At 37.7% G+C, this 25,560-nt stretch overlaps 1 protein-coding gene and 1 long non-coding RNA gene across 4 annotated transcripts in view; one reads left to right on the top strand and one right to left on the bottom strand.

Moving 5' to 3' along the window:
- Positions 1-25,560, top strand: part of LOC140613872 (uncharacterized) — a 148,127-nt gene that overhangs the window by 69,387 nt on the left and 53,180 nt on the right. The gene's annotated exons all lie outside the window — the stretch shown is intronic.
- AGTR1 (angiotensin II receptor type 1) overlaps positions 16,439-25,560 on the bottom strand; it is a 47,702-nt gene continuing 38,580 nt past the window's right edge. For all 3 annotated transcript variants that reach the window (XM_072792350.1, XM_072792349.1, XM_072792351.1), the window contains one exon: positions 16,439-18,453. In XM_072792350.1, coding sequence (XP_072648451.1) covers positions 17,324-18,403 — 1,080 coding nt within the window. In that variant the 5' untranslated portion in view covers positions 18,404-18,453 and the 3' untranslated portion in view covers positions 16,439-17,323. The remainder of the gene's footprint in view (positions 18,454-25,560) is intronic.

Raw genomic sequence — 25,560 nt, forward strand, 5'->3', positions numbered from 1 at the left:
GTTATGTACATTTATCAATGCAGAGTCAGCATTTTCTACACTGATTTCACAGATATTTTGGTTTCTTATACCATATATCACAACTTGGACTTTCTCTCCATTAGCCTTCAACTATGTACATTTGGATTTACTTTATGATTTGGGGCCTGTTGAATGCATTATTTCCGTGTAGGTAGAGAATATGGCAATATACAATGTTAAGTGGGTCTTTAGGAAGGACATGGAATTTATAAAAATCATCTAATCCATGTGGATATTTTTCTGGCTCATCTTGGTGCTCTTTTAATTCAAGCTTTTTCTTAAATACTGTATTTGCAATTTAAGCACTGCCACATGCTGCCACTGCCGTTACAAAGATACATTAGATTGATAGAATGATGCTGCATTCTTTATGACTGAAGAAAATAATGACTTCCTCTGTTCTCTCTAATCATGTTTTTATGGTTTGTTTTCCAAAATACTGCATACTTGACCTTAAAAGGGGAAAAAGACTGCACATTTCATTTAACGAGTAATAAAAAGTTGGGTTCTCATTTTGCATTTAAACCTATGGGGAATACATTTTACTATAAGATATTTTCATCATGATCCCTAGGTCTCAGACAATTCTGGCTGACTCTGGCTGCTTGAGGACTGTATGTCTTAATAATTGAAAATAGATGCGATGAACTTTGACCCCTTTAACTTTCTGTGTCTCGAGTTGAAAACTACTTTTCAGTCTTCCATGAGATTTTAGGAAGCCACTATTTTAAGTAAAAGGAAAGAACAAAATAAAACAAAACTCATACTTTATCCTCTCCCCTTCATTATGTTACATTTTAATGGTGCTCCCATTACAATTTCTAAAATAAATGGTGATAATGATCCTCTCTGTCGCACCTTATTTAAAAGGTAGAGCACTTTTAATGTGCTCTTCTGAGAGAAGTACGTTATTTGAATGCTTTTCTGATTTAAAGTATACATTTAAGAAACCTGGTCCTTTTTGACGCTTCAGATCTCCTATATCAGGCAATTTGTGTGTCCAACATCATTCATAAAAATGGGGAGAGCCCTAAAAGAACACTAAGCTCTTTCAAGCGTAATAAAAAGCATCACGACTGCATTCCTTGGAAAATGAAATAACATTGTAGAGAAGACAAAAAATTAATTTGGAACTTTCCCTTTAATTGGTTAAGAACCTAAAGTCCCCCAATTTTGGTTACATAGACCTTACTCCTAAGTTGTGAGGTTAAGGAATAGACTATGTCCTTTTGGCAGATTCACAAATTTTCTACCTGTCAATTTGGGCCAGAGACTTTAAATAAAAGTGCATTTCATTTGTGTAATGCAGTGTCTAAAATACTTTGGTCATGCTGGTTAATTTATCAAACTACAAAATTATGCATGGCTCTGATGAGTCATGTAGTTTAGAATGTTTACCTTAGTTATTGAAAATTATACTATATTCATCTTTAAGAAATCTTGAGAAATTTCAAGTAATATATTTTAGAGTATATTTCAGGGAATCTATATGCTTTATTTCATTCTGACCAAAAATAAGTGAGTAGCAGTTTGTTAAATCTATTTGTTTTCTCTTGGACTAATTGTAGAAAGATGCTCAGAGGTTGTTATTCTCATTATGCTTTTCTTAGCTTCAGCAGAGTGTTGAATCCATGTTCCATAGCCGCTTTTCAGAATGAATTATTAGTTTTAATGAAACAAAAAATATTCATAATCCATTTAATTCATTTACTGATCATTCAAGAATTTGGTGTTTCTTTTGCTTTCTAACACAGTATAGAGAACATGTTTCGCTTAGGATTTATTTGATGAATGTCGACTTATTTTCAAAAGAAATGAATCGGTGTTAAAATTTAATCAGAAACTAGTGACTAAATTGTTACTCAGTCTATACATAATCCAGACAATGTGTTGCCACTTGCTAAGTAAGTTTTTAAGATTTGTTATTTTTAATCTTTTTAATTCACACTCACAATCACAGACACTCACTCCATATAGGGAGGCCAACAGCAAAACTTGTTTGGAGGTTTGCGTGTATATAAGAGGGGTAACAGTGGGGGGTCATTTTTGCTAAGTGTCCACTCTGCTCTGGGCATGCTAGGTAATTACACAGGTCTCATTTTTTTTTTCAGGTCTCATTTTTGTAATGTGCAGTTGTATGTTTGGAAAGCGAATCACACCTTGGCCATTGTGGCTTATGCATAATTTTAGTTTCTCAGCTCTGCCTGTCTGCTGGTTTCTTTGTTGTTGCTCATTGTAGAATCAGAGACTGGGAAGCCTTGGAGACTTTCTTATAGATCAGTGGAAGGATTTACCTATGGGATCTCAGAGCTGTTAGATACTTTATTATTATTTTTTTAAGGATTTTACTTATTTATGAGAGAGAGAGAATGAGCAGAGGGGATGGGTAGAGGGAGAAGATGACTCCCCACAGAGCAGGGAACCCAACTTGGAATGTGGTCTCAAGACCCTGGAATCATGACCTGAGCTGAAGGCAGACATCCAACTGGCTGAGCCATCCAGGCACTCACTCCTGTTAGTGACTTTAGAGCTCATCTAATTCAATCCCCTAATTTTGTGGAGGAAGAAACTGGAACTCCAGGAGATTAAACAGCTTTCTCAAGGTCCCACGGTCACTAAGTAGTGGGCTTTTTGTACTTCTGGACTATTTTCCTTGCATTCCAAGTCTATGGTGTGTGGATGAACTCTCTTCGGTCTGCAATCTCTGGATTAGATGGATTCCCTTATCTGTTTTTTTTTTGTTGTTGTTGTTTTATTGTCTATTTATTTTATTTCGTTGTCTGCCTTTGCTCTCAGTGCCATCTTATTCCTCTCTTTTGGTGGCATCTGAATCTTTGCGAGTATTTTACTGTTGCAATGTTGGGCTTGGAGATTTTGAGAAATCAGACTAGAAGTTTGACATTATGGAGCTTGAATGAAAGTAAATTAGGATTCACCCAGATGTATACCAGGAAGCTCAGTCACAAAGTTGGTGGAAAGACTAAGCCTGAACATACAATCTTCCCATGTGTTACATGATGCATTCTTTGGTGCCTGCATTACCTATTAAAGTTTCAAAAGTGTTTTTTTATTCAAGCCAGTGTTAGAAGAATGAAGAGTTTATGAAAGGATCAAAGCATTTATTCCTCAATTTCCTTGAGCTGTAGTACGAATCCCTTGACATTGGTGAATCTATTCATAGAAACATGTGTTTGTCAGAGAAAAAGAAGTCACTCGGTATCCAGTCAGCGAAATACTCATTCATTGTGTGTGTGTGTGTGTGTGTGTGTGTGTGTATCAGGGTATGATAAATTATTATTTCCACAAACCCGTGTTTTCTTTGGGCTGGCGAGGGGATATTACTCAACAGGTTGCCTTGAATTCATTGTGAAAATAATAATTTTCCCTGAACCCTCTAACAACTTGTTTTGTCATTTTGTACTTCAATATCTTTAAATGTTGAAGATATCTTAAGATGGTTCCTGAAGATATTTGTTACAATAATTGAAAATAACCTTCCCGGCTTCTAGCTTTGATCTTCATGAAGTTCTCATCTCAGGCATGTTGGCACCACTGTGTGGAGGGCTGCCCTCTAAAGTGTGTATTGGTATACTTAGAGCTGGTTTTGGTTGACACAAATTAATTAGAATTGTAAATCATTATATGACTCTTCCATTCTTCATTGGGAGCAGTAGTTAAAATGCTGGCACCGGCTAATTAACAGGCTCGGTGCTGCCTTGTGTGTGAGGCTAGTCCATAAAGAATTTGATGCTTTCTTTCCTGAAACAAACAAAAACAGCTTTGGAACTGTCAGGAAATAACAGCAGCACTTGAAGGCTAATCATTACCAGCTTTTGTCATGTGGTTGTAATTGTTGCATGAATTCTGCTTCAATCAGGGAAAAATATGCCTAAGTGCCAGTAAAAGTTTTTATGCTGCTATGAAATTTTGCAATTTATGGCTTTGTACAGATCAGCCTGTGTTACTAGGCAACACTGTATGTGTCATTCACTCAAATTATTCCTTAATCCCCAGCATTGCTACAAACTCAGTTAAAAAAAAGCACACACAAAAAACCATAATAAACTATTGTAACATAGGGTTAAATCTGATGACAGAATTGAAATGGAAGTTATGATGCTGACAAAAGAAGCCGCATTTGAAAAAAATACACTGGACAGAAAACAATAAGAATATTTAGAGCTTAACCGTATTCACCTCAGAAAAAAAAATAGTAGTTCAAATGGATTTAATGATTATGTAGTTCTCTGATTGGCCATTAAGCTGGCCAGGTTTTTGGCACTTAAGCAATCATATTTGTGATTCTGGTTTTAATTAAGAAGTACACTGCAGGATATTCAATGACCAGGGAAGTGTGGTATTGCTGCTGGCTTGCTGTGCATCCATATGCATTTGAGAGAAGATAAAACCCTGAAAGAGATATAATGGCTCTTTCTCTCCATCTTTTAATAGACAGTCTGCCTGAGACATTGCTGCACAGACTGAGTCTTAGAATTTACATGAAGTCTAAGCACTGTCATTTTAACAGGCAAGAAATTCCAGCTTGTTCCTCAAAGCAATACCACATTACATGGCAAAGACAGAGTGATAGACACTTCAGAGATGTTCGATGACTTGGAATGGGATTAGAGAAACCCTAGAATCAGGGTGGGAGCAGCTGCAGTAACCTTGGTTTGTGGTGTGAAGCGTTTTCTGGTTTGAATGCATTTAGTGTTTTGAGTTTCTGCTATTATAATTGTCAAGCAGCCTAAATGATACTTCATAGATAGTTATTATGTTGAAAGTAACAAAAGTCAAATTTTGAGCAGAAGCTCCCCAAGATTCATTTTAGTACAACTCTCTCATATGGGAAATACTTCCTAGGTGACAGCATTTCTCCTAGGAAATAGGAGATTTGAGCTCAAACTTTGGCTGTACTCAGACTTCCTGTACTAACTGGGTCCTCACTTTCCAGTGTGAGTAGATAACACTCCTGAAGCAGGGTTGGATTGTTCCTGCCACAGGTCCTTTGCTTTGCAGTTTCACTGTCTCAGGAACTGGGAATCACAACCCTTGGGGCATGTGGAAGTTGTCGCTATGAAGAAATAATGACGAACTGCTACTCGGCTGGGTTTGGCTTATTTGAGCAGCTTCTTCATGTAACTAGGTTTCTCCTTCCTAATTACTGGTAAAGCTAACTTCTCTTTTTCCCCTTCCCCAGATCCCCTGAGAGGTGACTTGTCATTTCCTCTAATTGCCTTTTCCTATTATCAGGGTTGACCTATGGAGTGATTTCAGGAGTCCTAGAAACATCTGCTCCAAATTTCTCTCCCTCTGTCCCATATTTAAGAGTTGGAATTCCATTTTCAAAATCCCATTTCTTGTAAGGCATTGTCCTGTGTTAAAGCCGAAAGCCTCCAAGAAGTCTAGGTTCACCTTTTAGGGCCATGGTGTCATTGCCTATGAAATGAAGGGGTTGCAGAAGATCATATCCAATGGCATTTCTTTTCCTAAAGTTGATAACATGTGCAGCTTTATTAGACCCTTTTTGATGGAACTAAAATCTGCCTTGATAAGGGACAGGGGAAGAAAAATTTATACAAGTGTAAGGTATTTGGTAAGTAAGAGATTAGCCCTGAAAGTTACTAAAAGAACATATAGTTAAAGGGAAGAAAAATTAATCTTTAACTTCAATAAAATTAATCACCTGCCCCCAGTATTTCTTAAAATGTGAGGTTATAATAACATGATTTTTATGCCCACCTATGGTAAATGGATATGATTACTTAGAAAGTGTACATTTAGGCATTAGCAACACAATGATTTATATTTTAAAATAAAGATGGTGTTTTAAATTTTTCAAATAACTGTAGAATATGAGAACTTGTTCGAAACTAAGCCTAGTGATATGCTAAATGGATATAAGGGGGAAAAAGTTGAGAAGCTAGTTCCACCTAAAAATCCATTGGATGAACCCCATGAGTGTGCTTCATGAGTGAGTATATCCACACAGATCTTGAGGGCACATCCATACACAAAGCAGTAAGAGGTTCTGGAAAGTAGGAATACTAGGAAGTGACATATCAGATTGGCAGAAAAATAGGAAGATTGATGGGGCATGAATCCTGAATAAATAATATTATGAGATCCCTCTATTCCATGACGAGATTTTCTGCTTTCCACTACTGGGAAAGTACTAATATTGAGTACCACTAGACTATCAGTAATGGGGTTGAACAATTCTCTATCTTACATGTGTGTGCTAGAATTTTTCTAAGGAAATATTCTGACAGTCTGCTTCGGGGAGAAACTGAGTCATTTCTGACAGTCTGCTTTGGGGAGAAACTGAGTCGCTTAGTCTGCTTCAGATATGGTTGATAATCAGCAGTGGGGAGATAGTGAGGTAAATGACTAGGCTGCTTTATATGAAAAAATAAGAGAAACTGGGTTTGCTTTCCCAAGGGAGATGCTAATATTAGAGGAGAGTGTGGAGAAAGAAAGGGATGATGTATGAGATGGGGTGAAGGTGGGAACTTGTATGGGATATAGGGAGAAATGTCCAGAGGGCTTTTTGAATAAAAAGTATCCTTTAATGTCTATGAATGTGTGTGTGTGTGTGTGTGTGTGTGTGTGTGTGTAGTTGGAACTGTTTTACATCTGTATCACATGGAATGGGGGCATCCTACAGCCTGTATGGAATAGTGAGATGACCTCTAAACTGAACTGGGAGAAGCAGATGGCTCGAATGAGACCATGGAAATGTAAACTTCTCAGACTTCTGCAGAAAGTTTTGGAGATCTTGGGCTTTCTCAGGGAGTCTGAGTCAATCTTACTAAGATTTCAGTGGACCCAGAGGTCCCCGCTGACCTCACAAGTGCATTGCTATTCCTGCCAAGCACTGCTTTTGTACCACAGTAGTGGATACCCTCACATCCATGTGTGGTGTTGGTGGTGTCATGCTCTTGGTCTTTATAGAATCATTACAAAAACAACACTATAAAAATCAGTCCTAAATGAAAAATGATCCATCATGTGACTGTTTATCTCCATCCACAATCCTATATGAGAAATTCTCTTAAGGAATCTAGTGTCAAGACGATTCTGCTCCTTGGGAACCTGGCCTGCTGTTGCTTTGATAGAAATAACTGGAAGTACTGTAATATTTTCTTCTTTTCATCCTGCCTGCAAGAGGTTCAGAACCTAATATCTTTTTCAGTCACAACTCTTCTGTTAGCCTGCATCGTCGGTCATTTTGCTTTTTCCTTTCTGTGGTCCTTATTTCTGATTTCTACAATATTTCCCTGTTTTAATGTGATCTTTATTGAAAGCTGCTAAAATACTCTGTGGAAATATCTAGAGTAAAAATAAAATATACCTTTGATTTTGTTCAATAAAATTTTTCATTGAATTGCATCAAATGCTAGAAATACTATAGGGTGTCCTGGTAGAGCTGCCAGCTGCACCATCATGCCCACGTATTTCATTTCTGCACTTAGTGCCTTCTCTGAGGATTAGCTGCTTAGTGGGACCCACACCTTTATTTGGTCTCCTGTGGAAGTGGAGGTGTAATCACTGGCTTTAGGTCATGCTACCAGCTGTCTTTGTTCCCAATATTCATGAGTGAATTTAAAATATACATTTTGTGCAAGCCTTTTAGATTTGCCTATTTAGCCTCAGAAACGACACTGCATTCTTTAAAAAGATTTACTTATTTATTTTAAATAGAGAGAGGGAGTCAGCAGGGGGAGGGGTAGAGAGAGAGACTATCTCAAGCAGACTCCCCACTGAGTGGGGCTCAGTCCCACAACCCTGAGATCATGACGTGTGCTGAAACTGAGTTGGATGCTCAACCGACTGAGCCACCCAGGTGCCCTGACACTGTACTTTTTATTACAGTTTTTCCATGAAATAGGCTATTTGGATGAAGTCACATGCAGTGCAATTTGAGAAGGTGAGGGAGAACACATAAAAGAGAGAGGGGGAAGAGAGGGGAGAAGCATGTAAAAGAGAGGAGTCATAAAAATTGAAGACCAAATACTTTCTCATTTACTACCATGCATGATGCTAACACATGCTGCTTGCATAATGTTCTTCTTTTCCTTCTTTTCTTTAATTTTTTTTTTTTAGGATTTTAATTATTTGAGAGAGAGAGAGCACAAGTGAGTGAGAGAGAACACAAGCAGCAGGGAAGGCCAGAGGGAGAGGGAGAAGCAGGCTCCCTGCTGAGCAGGGAGTCCAATGCGGGCTCCATCCCAGGACCCTGAGATCATGACCTGAGCCAAAGGCAGATGCTTAACTGACTGAGCCACCCAGGCACCCTGCCCTTCCCTTCCTTCTTGATCCCAAGAGTTGTCAAACTTGGCCCTGATGACATTTTGGACTAGATGATTCCCTTGTTGTGGGACAGTTTTGTGCATTATAGCAGCATCTCTGATCTCTCCCCACTGGGTGCCAACCAGTAGTGCTTTCTTCACCCAAGTTGTGACAACCAAAAATGTTTCCACACATTGCCAAATATGCCCTGGAGCACAAAATCATCCCCAGTTGAGAATCACTCATCTACCTCTGTGCTCACTTTCCTATCATGATAGGTTTCATCACTACTTTCTGATTCATTTGGCTGCTGGAACTTTCATCATGTCATGGCCATTCTCTCAGCTTGTGGCTGAATTGCTTTAAAACGTTAAGAAATGTTTCATATGTAACCAGTACTTTCTATCTGTCCTGCAGCTGGAAGCAAAAAGTGAGGTGGTAAGCATGTTTTACCTCATCAGTTGCAACTCTCTTATCTCTCACTGTTTTGAGTACCATCTATTTTGAGGTGATTTTTTTTTTTTTTAAATAATGCTCCTAGAACTGTCCTCAGGACTCATGGCTGTGATTTTCACCTTCATCCTCCCATTTTCTAGGCATAGTTCAAATAAATAAAATCACACTTTTGTTTTCATTATTCGAGGTATATTCTTCATATAAATTTATTGCCAAATCTGAACTGTATACCCGAAAAGGATATCTATATCAGAATAGAGTTTCTCCACAATGTTTTTTCCAAAAGGACATTATTCCATTAGGTTGTAAGGAAGTAAAATTCGATATGAAAATTATTTTCAGAATTTCCTTCCCCCTTTCATTTAGGAAATGCTATCTAAAATCTTGGATGCAGAAGGGACCAGAGAGCACTGAACTAATTACTGTGATGGTTAGCAGTCATAGCCTGTTTATTTGCTAGAACCAGTATAAGCTCATCCAAAATCAAATTACAATAAATGTAAAATCCAGTGTTATGTCGTATAAGGTCAATTAGTACTTTCCATTAATGAGTCCAACTTTCAAGGATGAAGACTATTGTAATTATAGCTCAAAACCCAGTAAGTATGAGTTTAAGACAAAGTAAAATATTACACTGATTTTGAATAAGCAGATGTGGGCAATATTTTGGAAGGTACCTATATGATTCATATTTTGTGATGCCACCCCCCTTTATGGAGGGAGGCAGCATAGTTTAGTAAATAAGAGCACATATTCTGGAATTAAAATGCCTGGGTTTAAATTTCATCTCTAGCAGTTGCCAGTCATGTTATCTTGCACTGATTATACAAAATCTCTAAGCCTCTTTTTGTCTCATTGGATAATAATGGAATGATAAACTGGTTGTTGTGAGGATTAAATAATATAATGCATATAAACAGGAAACTCGGTGACTATCCTGTAAGAATTTGATAAATGGCAGCTGTAATTTAGATTTTGCTAAGGATTGGATTTTGGTTGACAGAAAACCTATTAACAGGCTTAAGAGAGAAGAGAAGTTTAGAGGGTAATGCTAGCTCCTGGCACAGAAAGTCAATTTTAAAATGATGTCATAAGGACTTGGTTTCTCTCCATTTCTTAGTCAAGCCTTTCATATCTTGATTTCATACATTGGCTTTATTCTTAGGCTTCCTGTGAAAACTCTAGGAAATTCTTGCCTCTCCCTTTTGAATGACCAAATGGTTGCAACTTCTCCTCATATCTACTTATGGTCTGTATGAGAAAGAGAAAGCTTTTTATCTGATAGCCTGTTTCAAAATCAAGAGATTCACCTTGATTGGTTTCAATTAGGTTATGTGCCCATTCTATTGCAATCAGATGGGCAGATTTGGTTAGGTCCTCTCACATTCCCCATTGGATGTTTTGGCAATAGGAGTAGAGCTCTACCAGACTCTGGACTAAATATGGGAAGTGGTGGGCACCGAATGGAAATAGGTGGCTGTTTCTGGAAGAAGGTGGAACAGATAGGGGGATTCAAAGAGCGGCCATAAAGATTATATAATTAGTGAAAAAGTCTGTCCTTCCTTCCTTCCTTCCTTCCTTCCTTCCTTCCTTCCTTCCTTCCTTCCTCTATCCTTCCCTCCCTCCCTCTTTCCTTTTCTTTTCTCTTCTTTTTCTCTTCTCTTCTCCTTCCTTCCTTCCTTCCTTCCTTCCTTCCTTCCTTCCTTCCTTCCTTCCTTCCTTCCACTTGTTATATGAATGAATGAAAATCACATTTACTTATTTGTAAGGGCATCAGATTATGTGTTTGGGGACTCTATTCTCTCTCTTTTTTGTTTTGGTGCATGTCTGCAATGATTGAAATTGAGGTACAGCTTTACATTCTCTGGCTAACATACCTTGCTTTGTGTCCATTCAGTACTCTTTAGAAACTTGGCTGTAACAATAGCTGCTAGGAGAATGCCAGATCAAAGCAAATCCAGATCTGGGGGCTTCTCCATCACACAGTGCTAGCTGATGCATAGTATCTCTGCTCAGGAGTCTGCAGATATGATGTTTTTTTTCTCTGTGGTGAACTCTATGAAGGCTTCTTTCTGTTGGCTAACCCCAGCCTGCTTTCTCTCTGCCATTTAGCAGAATCAAAGCTTATTTTGTGAAAATTTTCATTTAGCAAATGTGTGTGCTGATCTGGCATAGTAGTACTTCATCTGGCTTGGAAAGAGGTTCTGTGAAGTATGTCCCAACTCACTGGGAGGGTCAGCCAGGATTACTATTTTTCATCGTGTTCAATTTTTCAAAGGAAGCTTATTAAGACATGGAAAGAATGAAGAAATGGACTCAGAGACATATATGACTCATTACCATTTTGATATTTGAAGCAGAGTAATTATAATGGCAAACTGGCTTATAACAGTTTCAAAATTAAGGGCTCCTGGGTGGCTCAGTCAGTTAAGGGTCAGACTCTTGATTTCAGCTTAGGTCATGATCTCAGGGTTGTGAAATCATGAGATGGTGAGATCGAGCCATATGTCAGGCTCTAGGCTCAGCTAGGAATCTGCTTGAGATTCTCCCTCTCTCTCTCTCTGCCCTTCTCCCTATGCGTGCTCTCTCTCTCTCTAAAATAAGTAAACAAATCTTAAAAAATAGTTAAAAAATTAACATTTATTCATCAGATTTACATCTCTGTGCACATAGTATTTTCCTATAATACTGATTGAAGGGCAAATCTCAGGTATTTAAATTCTTAAAGGGTTATTCTACAAAGCTAATTTGTATAATGGGTGATTTAGATTAAATACCATTAAAGATAAATTCTCTCATTCTAACATTCTTTTGAAAGAAAAAAAAGACAGTAGGGCACCTGTCTGGTGGCTCAGTGGTTGAGTTTCTCGCCTTTGGCTCAACTTGCAATCCCAGGGTCCTGGGATCGAGTCCCACATCAGACTCCTCGCAGGAAGCCTGATTCTCCCTCTGCCTATGTTTCCGCCTCCCTCTCTTTGTCTCTCATGAATAAATAAATAAAATCTTTTAAAAAATGAAAAAAAGAGGCAGTAATTTAATTTTGGCTCACTCTGAAAATTTGTATTTTTGGACCTTATTTACTTCATTTCTCAAGTATGGAGGGTCAGCTTGTTGAATGAAGGTCTTACCCATTGGATTTGGGGAGGGTAGGATATGGTATTCATAGGGTTGAAGAGTTTAGAGAACATCCAGGTCATAGAGAGAGAGGGGAGCCTAGACAGCATGCAGATCATGTATTGGAACTCTCAGGTGATACGGGTGCTCATTTCCTCTCTATATTTACCATTTCATGGTCTAGATCATATTTATTATAATGCTGTAGGCAACACAAGAGTGTTTTATCAGTGTGAAAACTCAGGGGGAGAGTTCTATTTAAAATAATTTATGACAGTAGGTACTATGAGTACCCTTAGTCCCATCCAACTACAAATCCTTCCATATCACCATACCTCTTCCCTCTAACAGGCATACTACACTGGATGTCCTAGTCCTCACCCTCTTCTAAGGAGACATGAAAGAAGGACAGTTCATGTGACCCTTATTAAGTTAGGGACCAAGATATTTTGGGACCTAGACTGGTATCATTCCCACTAGATGGCCAGTGAGTGATGTGCTGGCCACTAATAAAAGGAAAATCTTTTTAAAATTTTATTTTATTTTATTTATTAGTTGAAGTATAGTTGACATACAATGTTACCTTGGTTTCAAGTGTACAACAAATGTAGTGATTCAACAGGTCCATATGTTATGCTATGCTCACAAGTGTATTTACCATTTTTTACCATACATAAGGTAAAAAATATATTTTTTTATATTCCCTATGCTATACCTTTTATTCCTATGACTTATTCATTCCATAACTGGAAACCTGTATTCCCTTTCCCTTCACACATTTTGCCTATCCCCATACGTACTTCCCCTCTGGCCACCATCAGTTTGTTTTCTGTATTTATGGGTCTGTTTTTCCTTTTTGTTTGTTTGTTTGTTTATTTGTTGTATTTTAGATTCTACCTATAAGTGAAATTATATAGTATTTGTCTTTCTCTATTTCTCTTAGCATAATACTCTTTAGGTTTATACATTTTGTTACAAATCGCAAGATTCTTTTTTTTTTTTACAGCTGAGTATTCCATTGTGTGTGTGTGTGTGTGTGTGTGTGTGCCCACACACACATGTATATACACTGTGTGTGTATGTGTATGCATATCTTACATCTTTTTTATTTATCCATTCATTTATCAGTGGACACTTGGGTTGCTTCCATAGTTTGGCTATTGTACGTAACGCGCAATAAGCATAGGGATGCATACATCTTTTTGAATTCGTGTTTTTGTTTTCTTTGGGTAAATGTCCAGTATTTGAATTACTGGATCATATGGTATTTCTATTTTTAACTTTTGGAGGAGCCTCCCTACTGTTTTCGCTAGTGGCTACATCAATTTACCTGCCCCCCAATATTACATGAGGATTCTTTTTTCAACATCCTTGTTTACACTTATTATTTCTTATTTTTTTGATTCTAGCCATTCTGATGGTGTAAGGTGATATGTCATTGGTTTGGATTTGCATTTCTTTCATGCTTAGTGATGTTGAATATCTTTTCATGTGCCTATTGGCCATCAGAGAGCAAGTTTTTATTGGTCAAGCAGGAAGGAACACATGTAGCTATCAGCTATAGATCATTATATTCTGTTCCTTGATTAGAGACATGGATGCTGGTTCTGAAGTATGACATAGGCATCAGATACAGGTAGAATCAAGGACTCAAGCATCTCAGGGCTTTTTGTCTTTTCTGTTAACTTCACTCTCACTTGGGTCCTGGTTGCTAATAAATTCCAAGCTTACATTCACAACTTCCAGCATTGGGAAAGGGCCAAGTATCCATCAGTATCTGTTTGAAAGATCCTTAGGAAAAAAATCTGTGATTGGTTTACTTCAAGCCTGGATCAGTTAACTGTGGCCTGGGGATAGGATTAGGTAGGAAAATGGCTCATTCTGAGATGGTCCTGTCCTTGAGTGAGGTGGGGAAATTCCTATGAAGAGGCACTGCATAGATAGTTCCACAGGTGTTCACTACACAAATATATCAGATGATAGTGGATGTAGTTACAGATGTCATATTTTAACTATTCAATCAAATTTTTAAATTTGGAAAATCTGACTCTCTAACCATTAGCTCTGATATTCTATCTCTTCCATTTTCTTGTTCCTTTTACATTAATTTTTCAGTCTCTTCAAAGCCTCCAGGACCTTTTCTCTCCCAACGTGCAACCTGAAATATATAAAAATCATAAAGGGACAAATCTTGCCCCTTAACATTGTCTGCTCTTTATAACTTGCTTCCCTCCTTAATATTTAGGTCCCATCTTCCTCTGGTTAGTCTGGGTCCAGTGGATACAACATGGCCCTGGGGACCTAAACATCCACATTTAGCTCTTTTGTGAGGATTGCACCCTGAGCATTGAGGCAGTATGTGGCTGCCTCCAGGCTTCTGTTTACTCCTCAGTCTCATCTGTTACTGATTTACTTTCTTCTTTACCCTTGGGAAAATCATCTTACACACTAGTATCCAAAATTCCCTGGGACTCGTTTTCTTCACTCACTTCACTTTTGTGATTTATCTGAATCTGTTTTCTCTTCTCTGGTTACCCAGATTGGCATGTTCTGTTGGGGGAAAAATGGCCCAGTATACAGATTTATAAAACTGAGAATCTGTGGCATCCAATCTCTGTGAGCCTTTCCATGGCTTGCCAATCAAGCTACTGCTTACTTGGCTCTCTTTCATACTGCCCACAGCAGCTGATTGAAATGTTTACTGTTGGAATGCATATTGGGATGATTTGGCACTTGTATCCTTATGGTAAATATTCCTTTCTGCATAAATTTTCAAAATATTCCAAAAAAATTCCAAAAAAATAAGGAGTTCACCTAACCTCTGAATATGCCCATGAAAAGTAAATTATGGCATCTTGTCCTAACATTTTCGTAAGTAGAATCTGCACTTCAATATTAAGTTGGTCTTACTGAAAAAAGCAAGATTAATCATTGAAGTTACCAATGTCCATTTCACAAAATGGGACTGGGAAAAAAATCACAATATAATTTGATTAAATTTAAATGAAAATGAGGCTTGGAACATGTTATTCATGCCAGCTAATAAATGCATGACATAAAGGATATCTAAATGCAATTATCTGCCAGAAATCTTACCAACTGTAACTTACCAAATGGTTCTGCAAATTTGAAGTACTTGTAATAACTTAGATTAAGATGAGTATTGAATTAAAAAAATGAACAGTTATACGTTTGACTTGGAGGGAATTCAAATAGGATAAGTTTACACTATAATTTGGAGTGAGATAGAATTTATTTTTTAAGCATAATACTTTGTGAAAATAGCAACAGAACTTTGGAGTTAGTGAAATTAAAAATAATGTTAAAGGAAAATAATATGAGACATATGTAGCCACATTTATTCTCAAATAAATTCTCTATCCTTGGCAATGTGAATATAATAGGCTGTTTTGTGGAGATTCTGACCAGCCCACCAACGCCTCTCTGAATGCCCGCCCCCTTGCCCACAGCTTCCATTGACTGTTTCATACATCCCCCCTTCTTTTGGCTACTTTTTATTGAGTCAGATGATCACATCAGCCTGCTCCATGTGGGCTCCCAAGCCAGTGAGGCCTCTAGGGAGAAAAATGAGGCAGGAATGCTAGAGTACTTTCTCTAGGGCAGGTGCATCCCTGTTATAGGATGTAGTAACTGGATTCCAGTAAAATTTCCTTATTAAATTTAGTAAATATGGCATGCTTCGGGAACTGTGCTGAGATATATTCATACATAGTTGGTAGTATTATAAATTGTTATAAGTTTTCTGGAAAATATTTGGCAATATGTATTAAGAGTATTAAAAAATGTTCATATCTATGTCCTTGGTTGTACTGCTTCTAGAACTGTACTGTGAGTAATTTATCAGATTAAATACTTGCACATTTGTCACAGTGCAATTTATGATCTTGAAAAATCAGAAAAAGCTAAATGTTCCAATTTTAGGACTAGCTAACTATATCAGAATGTGTCTGTATTTTGTAATGTTACTCAATTATTAAAATGTTTTAGAAAAAATATTTAAGGGTGTAGCAAGCTACCATGCTATGACATCAAGTGAAAAGTCTGTATACAAAGTACTATACATATTCTAACTCAAATATACAATTCATATATGTATGTGTTTATAATGAATGCAAAAAAAGTAGAAGAAAATGCACCCAAATGTTAAAAATGGTAATTTTTAAGCAGGAAAACTAATTGTAACTTATTTTTTATGCTTTACTATATCTTCATTTCCTACAATGATCATGTATATAATTAGAAAAGTTCTATTAAAAAAATTGTGTGTAAAACAGTGTCTTATATTAGTGTCATAAGAAATGGGTTTTTTCTTTGTTGCATGAAAAATTTTGAAAAACTCAAAAGGATATATTTTTTCCATGCTGTGCAGTGGAATAAATTGTATTATTTATCTTTGCAATGGCAGGATATAAAATGTATAAGAAATAGTATTAAACTGTCTGTTGTATTAAAATTTAAATGGAAATGTGTTCATAGTTATATTTGTCTTGTTTTAAAAATAAATCAGCATCTATTTTAAGTAATGGAGATTAAATACGTTACAATAAAATTATTTTATTTTAATGTAAATATGTTTACCAGATTTTAATCAAGTAACAACAGTTTAGAGATATAGATATACATATACAGATAAAACATATATTTTTTAAAACTGTAAGGCATACTTTATGATATATAATCTTTTTACCACAAAATATATATACTTCTCAGATTATGAAACACAACCGATATGACTAGGAAGACACTACTACCTAGGACCAGAGTAACACCTTTACAAGTAGTTTAGCTTTTATATATGACTTTGGTAATATCTGTATACAAATAAGCCAAATAGTTGGCATGTTTTGGCAGTGTGAATCTGTAAGACAGATGAATTTCACAGAAGTTTCTGAAACTTGACAATTACTACTTAGCAAGTCTATGTACAGAATGTGCAGTAGCAGGTACAAGTGAGCCAGGGTTGCTAATAGCTAAATAGGAACAAAAGCTTGCTGCCCTTTGGAAATTGGGCAGAGCAATCTTGAGCTCTGATCCCCTGTTACTCCTCTCGAGGTTTAACATATTCCACATACCTTTATGTGGAAATCAAACTTAACAGAACAAGAGCAGACTGGGGAGATGGAATTTCTGCCAGTAAAATTTTCCCAATCACATTCATCCAGTTTCTGACCTCATTCTTTGAGTGGCCATCATCTTTCTAATGTAAAATGTGGCAAAATGTGGTTTGCTTTGTTTTGTTGCACGGGGAAAGGAAAGCTTTTGTTCAGAGCTTTAGAAAGGTTCACTGAGACCAAATGACCTTCTTAAATTCTGAAAAGTAGCTAATGCTCATTTGATAGTGAAGGGGAATATACTATAGGGGAATGTTTTTCTTGCTTCTTCTTTTACAAGATTACTTCACCCACAGGTTTCAAGTGTGTCACTCAACTTCAACACATGAAGCAGACTTCTTGGTGGATGCGTTTCCATGATCTGAGGGGCGGTAGGAAAGTGTGCTCATTTTTGTTGATAGGCTTGAGTGGGATTTGGCCTTTGGAGGGATGTATTTCAGAAGCTGGAGAAAATATTTTTTAAATTTTTTCCCCAGAAAGCCATAAAAGAGAGGATTCAGGCAATTGTTAAAATAAGCTATGCAAATAGTGATGGGCATGGCGGTGTCAACAATATCTGCAATTTTACAGTCATGTATGATGCCCAGCTGAATCAGTACGTCCAGAAAAGTGAATATTTGGTGGGGAACCCAGGAAAAGAAAAAGAAAAGCACAATTGCCATAATTATCTTGAAAATATCATCATTTCTTGGCTTGTTCTTCTGAATCTCATAAGCCCTCTTTAGGGTCTTCCAAATAAGAGTATAACTTGTAAGAATGATCAGAAAAGGAAACAAGAAACCCAGTATGTTCTTGGTTAGGCCCAGTCCAATGGGGAGGGTTGAATTTTGGGATTCATAATGGAAAGCACAAACTGTGATATTGGTGTTCTCAATGAAAAACACATTTCGGTGGATTATAGTTGGCAAACTTGCCAAGCCAGCCAGCAGCCAAATAATGATGCAGGTGACTTTTGCCATAAGCATTGTGCGCCGAAGGCGGGACTTCATTGGATGAACAATAGCCACGTAACGATCGATGCTTAGACATGTAAGTAGAAACACACTGGCATAGAGGTTGAAACTAACACTGGCTGAAGCGATCTTACATAGGTAATTGCCAAAGGGCCAGCGGTATTCCATAGCAGTGTAGACAGCCCATAGTGGCAAAGTCAGTAAAAAGCACAAGTCAGCCAATGCTAAATTCAAAAGAAAAACACTGGCCACAGTCTTCAGTTTCATGTAAAAGTAAATGACAATCACTACCAAGCTGTTTCCAAATATTCCCACCACAAAGATGATACTGTATAAAGTAGGGATCATGACAAATATATAATTATGCCTTCCAGCTTTGGGACAGTCATCTTGGATTCTTTTAATACCATCTTCAGTGGAAGAGTTGAGGATCATTTTGATCTCCTGGGTTAATTAATCAGTCTCAGACACTATGCCAAATGCACCTGGAGAAAATAAAAATGAAAAGATTAAAAAAATTAACTTTGGGTTATAAACATGCAGTTTTATTTTTCAATAATAAATATAGTAACTCAACTTTAGTCTTAGGAAAAAATCAATAATATTTTCTGGAGAAAAACTGAACTGAGAGAGTCTAAGTTTACACATTTAAATTAATTTTTAGAACATATTGCTTTTCTAGGAAGTGATAAACACCCTCCGGACAAATGGAAGTGGGGATCCTATGTAAATAAACTTTATGTCTTTTACATTTTTTCTAGAAGTAAATCCTAGCTTCCAAATTGATTTTAAAAACATAATCTAAATCTCAGAAAATAACACTGAATTAAATTCATTATTCAGGAAGACTTGAGGTTTTTCAGAGGTAGGCAAGGCTAATTAATTAGTCTTTAACCTTAGAAGTATGACAATCTGTATCTTATTCTTCAAACCATATCTTACATTTCATAATCTTTACTTAAATATAAACATTATTAGCATCCTCCCTGAAGTGGTCAGAATAGCTGCCTCTGGGTTACTGAGGAATTGGTCATTGTGGGAACTGATTTAGGAAGGGATAAGGGAGAGGGCTCAAAACTTTGTGGACTAGCATTCTTGCCATGGTTTCCCAGGCCACTACAGTCAATACCCACTTTATTCTTTAACTTCCAGCTCAGTCTAGGAAAAGAGACTGAATCTCCTAACTTTTGTGCTTGCCAGAGATTTCTGGAGTGAACTCTGGGGTTAACCATTCATATAACAGGAATGTCAGATGAGCAGAATAGGTCAGGGTTATCAATAAAACATATCTTTTGTGGGGGCTTAAGATGGCAGCAGTTCTTTAGGATTTTTGGAAGAATCAGATGCTCAGTAATGGGCTCCATAAAGACTTTTGCAAATATTTGCTTCAATATTTTACATGATAAGTAATCAAGTTATTTATTTATGTGATTTAGAAAATCAACATCTTCTGCCCTAGCAGAGTCCATCAGAAAACCTTTGGGAGGGAGGCTGAGGACACTGCAAGTGTAACATCACAGGATGTGGCACAGGCACACTCTGAGGTAGAAGCTCAGCATCTGGCACAGGTGGGTAAGGGGTGCTGGGTGGGGGAGGGGGTCTGGGTAGGAAAGGGGTGCTGGGTAATGACCCTCTTGCTACACCAGGGGCAGGTCCATAGAAGGGCTTGGCCATCCATTTCTCTTGTAGCAAGGTGTCCTGGACAAGAAAAGGAACAGGAATAAGACACTGCTAGTCTGCCCAGGATAGCTGTGCTTGGCCTCCAGGAGAGCTGGATGAACACATACACCTAATGGTGGTGTCCATCTTGGGGTAGGTGGTGCTGTGAGAAGGATAAGACTCAGGTAGCCAGATCTTAAGAGAGAACACTAGGAAGAATGAGCTTCTTAAATGGCCTCTTTGCCTCCCCCGAGAGGTAGGTATTCTCCTTACCCAAGGTTTTGGCTTTTTATCCTCATTATCTTCTCCTTTTCTACTCAGCCTTATGTAATTGGAACTTCTTCCCCCCTTCTCTCATTAGCATCCACAAACAAGCAAAGGTGACATCCTTTGTGGAGCCTTTCTGACTTGTCTAGGCAACTGGCTGTTCCATTTGCTAAGCCACTCTGGATACAGACACTATAACGGTCTGTTGACCAGTGTTCTCCAGTGGTACATCAGCTGCTTGAGGGCAGGGCCTGTTTCGAATAATGTAGGCCCCAGACTATTCCAGGGGACAGATGATAAATGTTTGATGAACAGTGTGCCGGAGGACAAAAGAATGAGTAAATAGCATATAACTTAAAAGCTATGAGTATAGCATATTGAGAGTAGTTTCTTTGGGACCAATGAAATAATTTATATTTTGTTCCTGAAAGGATCTTACAGAAAACACTCAGTGTTAACCTGGGCCTCGCCTTGCATAAAAAAATCAAAACCAACAACAAAATCATACCAAACCCAACAAACAGACAAAAAAAAACCTCCTTGGTACTTTTAGAAGTATTTGGTTTCTAAAACAGAAGAAGATGAAAAGAAGGAATAAATATAATGGAAACTAGGGCTAGGCTCTCAAGGAGATGTGACGTGTTTCTTCCTCATCCAGAAGGATTTCCCTACATTTTGCTGACTTTTCAGTTTATTTTATCATAGTTGCTGAAATTATACCAACTTAGAAGTATAAATTTCTTTAGGTAAATAACTATTCCCTATTAAAAATTAAAGGCTTCATGGAAGGTTTATGGGCTAGCAGTCATTTATGCCTTAATGTGTATTAATTTACATATTTGTTCTAACATCTGGTTGAGATCAGTTGGATTTTGCCTAGGAAAAAAGTGGAAATGTCAAGGTTAAAGAATCTCAAAGATTAAAAAGCAGCCAGGGTGAACTCTATAACTGAAAACTAGGGCAGAGGTAAATATTTGTTTCAGCTTGGATGCAAGGCCACTAACAGATAGGAAGGGATAAACTTAATGCTTTAGAATCCCTTGGGTGCTCTGAGCTTGGGTGCTGGAAAATAGGGAGGAAATTCTCCTCTTTTTCTTTTCTCTCTTGACCCTAACTCTAAGAGTACACGTCTCAGGCTGGTTCTATGAATACTATCTCTGAGTGGATAGAAGGTTATTGAATAGCCTGGAACCGTAACCATCATATATTAAAGAATTTCTATGGGAAAGAGTTTGCATTTGAAAGAACCGATTTATAAACATAGGTTTGGACTCCAATTCCTTCACAATCTGAGTTCAGTTTCTTCAGTCCCATCGATCCACGTTGACTAATACTCAATATATAAAAGGCTGCTCTGAACAACTAGGGGAACATCCCTGGACATTTTAGTAAGGTATTTATCATTTAAGTGAGTATATCACTTGAGAAACTCTGGATATCACATTGAGTATACTAATTAGAAGAACATTTTACATAAATGTTTATATAAGTAACGACCAAGACTTCCTGCCAGGTAAGGAAACAACTTTTCTCATATTTGAGGGGAACGGAAAGGGAAGGGGAATTTTAGATGATAGAAACAGTGGGAGCAAGCATAGGGAAGCATACATGCAAACAGTTCATTCAGTGGGCAGTCATCCATTTATCATATATCCGCTGAACACCTACTATGTGCTGGGGTTAAGGATGCAAAGTGAAAAGTTCATATTCCTTCAGGCATTTGAGTCTAGCGGGGGCAAGGCGGGGAGAAGAGCTTTAAAGACAGAATTGTTCCAGTGTTGAATACTATACCATAACAGGGTCATGTGGAATATTCTGTATTTATCATTGATCCAGTTTGGTGGTGGGAGACTGGAGGAGTGCTCAGGGGCACTTCCCAGAGAAGTTGGCATTTGGACTTTGGAAGACGTATGGAAACAAAGTGGTTAGAACTTAAAGGCAACAGTGGGCCAGCTGAGGTAGAGTAGACATTGTCATCATTGAACTTTGCCCTCCCTACAGACATCTGCAGCCTCACTCATGGGAAACTGCTCTTGTAAATTTACAGATATCGTACAATCCCCTGGGCAGTGGTGTGGGGTCTGAATGTGCACTGGATGTGAGGGTGACATGGCCATACTGGTGTGCAAGAAATCTCATTCGCAGTCTGCACTGTTGCCACTGATAGGCTTTCTAGAGAAAAACTGATTCTCAGGAAAGAGGTAAAATGGAACTCCTGTGATTAGTAGGCACCTATGATGATGATAAATGAGTGTGAAAAGTGTAGGGTTCTTTTCTCTTTGAAGCTGAAAGGACGCTGTTTTGATGAGGAACCAAAGGAAAGAGATGTGATGTTTAGGGACGGCAAACTTATGAGTCCTAGAAAGCAGCTACATTTTATCCTACTTTTTCTCCCAGTAGGGTTTTAGGCAGGCAGGTTATACTGATAAAAAAAAAAAAAAAAAAACAAAAACACACAGGAGGATCCACCTCTCCCTATTTCTGGGTCTCACCATAGCTTTTACACAGTCTGTGTGGCTTATATAAATTCCATAGCACTATTTCTTCTTGAGGGGAAAAGAGATGGGATTTGGAGTCAAAATATTTATAATGGAATCTTCCCTTGCCACAAATCTGTATGGCTCTGGGTAAGTCACTTCGTTTCTCTGAACATAAGCCTCAGTTCCCTTATTTGTAGGAAATGGGAACAGTGATTCTGACTGCACAGGATTGTTATGGTAATTAAATGAAGTAACACAAAAGCACTGGGCATAGTTTTCAAACAGTTTGTTTTTAATAAATGTGTTTTTCTGAATCTTTATTATTATTATTTTTTTAATGCAAGGCAAACATGGACTTAGGCATGGCTCAAAAAACCATGCAAGATTTTTTTTTTTTAATTGTATCATTGGTAAGCTCTTTCTCTTGCCATAAAAGGCTAAAAATAGCAGGATGTTGTTCCTTCAGAGTATGAGTAAAAAAGTCACCTTAAACAGCTGAATACATTGGCCATGAGTCAGGTGGGAACTTTCAGTCTGCTGTAAACACAAAGCTGGCCCTTGGTGGTCACACTACATTTATCCATCGCTTGCTTTCATAGTAGATACCTTGTGTTCCTTGACAGCTTCCTTTATTCTTAAAAACAAGCCTAAGAAACATTCTTTCTCTCTCTCTCCCTTCCCTTCCTTTTCCTTCCCTTCCCCCTCCCTCTTCCTTCCTTCCTTCCCTTCCTTCCTTCCTTCCTTCCTTCCTTCCTTCCTTCCTTCCTTCCTTCCTTCTTCTTTCTAATGCTAAGAATATTTCCCCAAGACTTTTGATTAGAATATTAATACCTCCTTAAGCTTTTAGGCAAGCCAAGACCAATCTAATTAAATTGTTCATTACAAGCTCCTTTTTTAATGAGTTTGTAATCTAAGGGAAAAAAATACCACATAGTTTCCTATGATAATAAAGAGAGAACTAACAGACAAAGTAATTATATTTTAGAATAATCTTCTATCAAAGTATCTTTCTCAGATATCTAAAAGAGTAGACTAGTGTTTGTAAGTCATTTGCTTACAGTGCTGGGCAGCTCAATAAACCATCCTGTTCAAAAGTCATTCTCTTTATTGCTCTTATTTTATAATTCAGACTTTAGAAAGCAACTGTTTCTGCTCCTGTGTGTTTTTTTCCCCTCTGTAATGAATGAGGCATTCTATAGGGAACAACTGTTAGTCAGTATCCATTTGTGAATTCATTGAATCATAGAAATTGGCAGTAAAATTTTTAGAGTTTCTACTTGTTTCTTTTTCAAATCGACTTGTTCTTATTTCTTAACCTTCTGTTCTTATTTTATGGGGTCTATTTGTACCCTTCTCTCTTTAAACATTTCAAACATCTGTATGTTAAGAGTCCCTATCCAATTCTTTTACTATTTGTAGTTCGTAGTTCTTCTCATATAAATTCTGTTTGTTTCATCTGTGGACACTCTTTCTTGGCATTTGCCTTCATCTAAAATTTTATAATCTCTGACTGTGAGTTAATCTGTAGTGGGGATTAACTTCTTTAGGAGGCCTGGTGTCTGGATAGTGGTGGCCTGTGAAATTTCTGCTTGGACATAAAACACTCACTTGATCTGGATAAGTTTTTAATGCCAGTACTCAGCCTAGTTTCCAATGCCATACTTTTTCTTCAGATAATGCAAATTAGGCCTCTCGCCCATTCTCAGATTTTTGCTGGTCTGCAGAAGTTATCTAGTTTTGGTCACAATAGGCAGTAATTTTCCAGTTTCTGGCTTTACCTAGGAAAGCCTGTTTCATTTGCCTTTAGTGCACATGTCTAATGGTCTTGACTTCCATCCTGGTAAACTCATTAAAACTTTATCTTGATTGTGTAACCGGTATTGATTCTTCTCTGGCCCATGTGGTCTCAATTATTTTTTTCTTTTAAAAAATTATTTATTTTTGAGAGAGGTTATGCCAGAGAACACACAACCTAGCAGGTGGCAGAGAGAGGGAGAAGTAGGCTCCTTGCTGAGCAGAGAGCCTGACTACATGGGGCTTGATCCCAAGACCCTGAGATCATGACCTGAGCCCAAGACAGACCCTTAACTGGCTGAGCCACCCAGGAGCCCCATGTGGCCTCAATTCTTCAGAGCTGTGATCTGATATTTTATGTTTTTGGAGAAAGAAGGGTAATGCCCATGATTGCTAAGTTCATTGTCTTCATCTTGACGGGAAGTTGCCCTACACATTATTTGGAGATAATGGTTAAGTTGCTTGGACCCAGTAAGCTTTTGATTATAGTCTTGCCCCATTCATGTTTACCCTCATGCCTTTTAGCGAAGCACCCAAGCCCTTCTGGTGGTACTCTCCTCCACAGTGGTAATCCTGGCAGCCACGAAGAAGGGAGCTTGGCAAAGAGTTTGGCACCATGGGGCAAGTGACCAGAATTGCTTTTAAATCAGATGCAGGAGAGAATGGCTGGCAGTCCAACTAACGTCTCTATGTTAAATACTTTTCTGGGAGATGATTTGGTTCACCTCTGCAATTCCTAGGTGAATATTTCTCTTAGGACACACAATATATTTTGTTAAAATTATTGCCATATTAAATAAGTACTCAAGATTCAGTGTCCTTAAATTTAATGATATGTCTAAGTGGTAAACAGTGGTTTCTGGCCCTTTTCCCAAGTCAGTTTCATCCACTATGGCCCGCCCTCACAAGAAATGAAAACAGAACTGCCTTCCTATTTCTGCACATACCAGTTGTAACCAGCTGTGGTGATGGTGGTTAAATGTCCTGCCATCTTCAACTAGCCTTCCCCTTTGCTTTGCAAAATAGCCTAAGAATAGAAAGAACTCAGCTTTCTGGAAGGAAAATCAGAAGTTCCTTCCAAGTTAGGTGTACACATCAAGGAAAGTAATCCTAAATTTTTGCTTGTTAGAAATGATTCAGTACTTTAATATATAAGAAAGTAACACCAAACTACTGTTCAGCTTCTCTCCACTTCAGATGCTTCTATTTATCATAATAGTTCAAACAACTCACTTGTGATGAATATTCCAAGTCCCCAAACAACTAACTCCCTTTATTCCTATGATATTTCTTCCCACTCTGTTCTAACTCTTGGCTGTTTTTTGTTGTATTTTTATTTTTATTTTTTATTTTCAAAAAGAAAAGAGAAACAGGTAGGGATGAAATATATGT

This window comes from Canis lupus, chromosome 22, assembly GCF_048164855.1.
Source record: "Canis lupus baileyi chromosome 22, mCanLup2.hap1, whole genome shotgun sequence".
Taxonomy (NCBI): domain Eukaryota; kingdom Metazoa; phylum Chordata; class Mammalia; order Carnivora; family Canidae; genus Canis; species Canis lupus.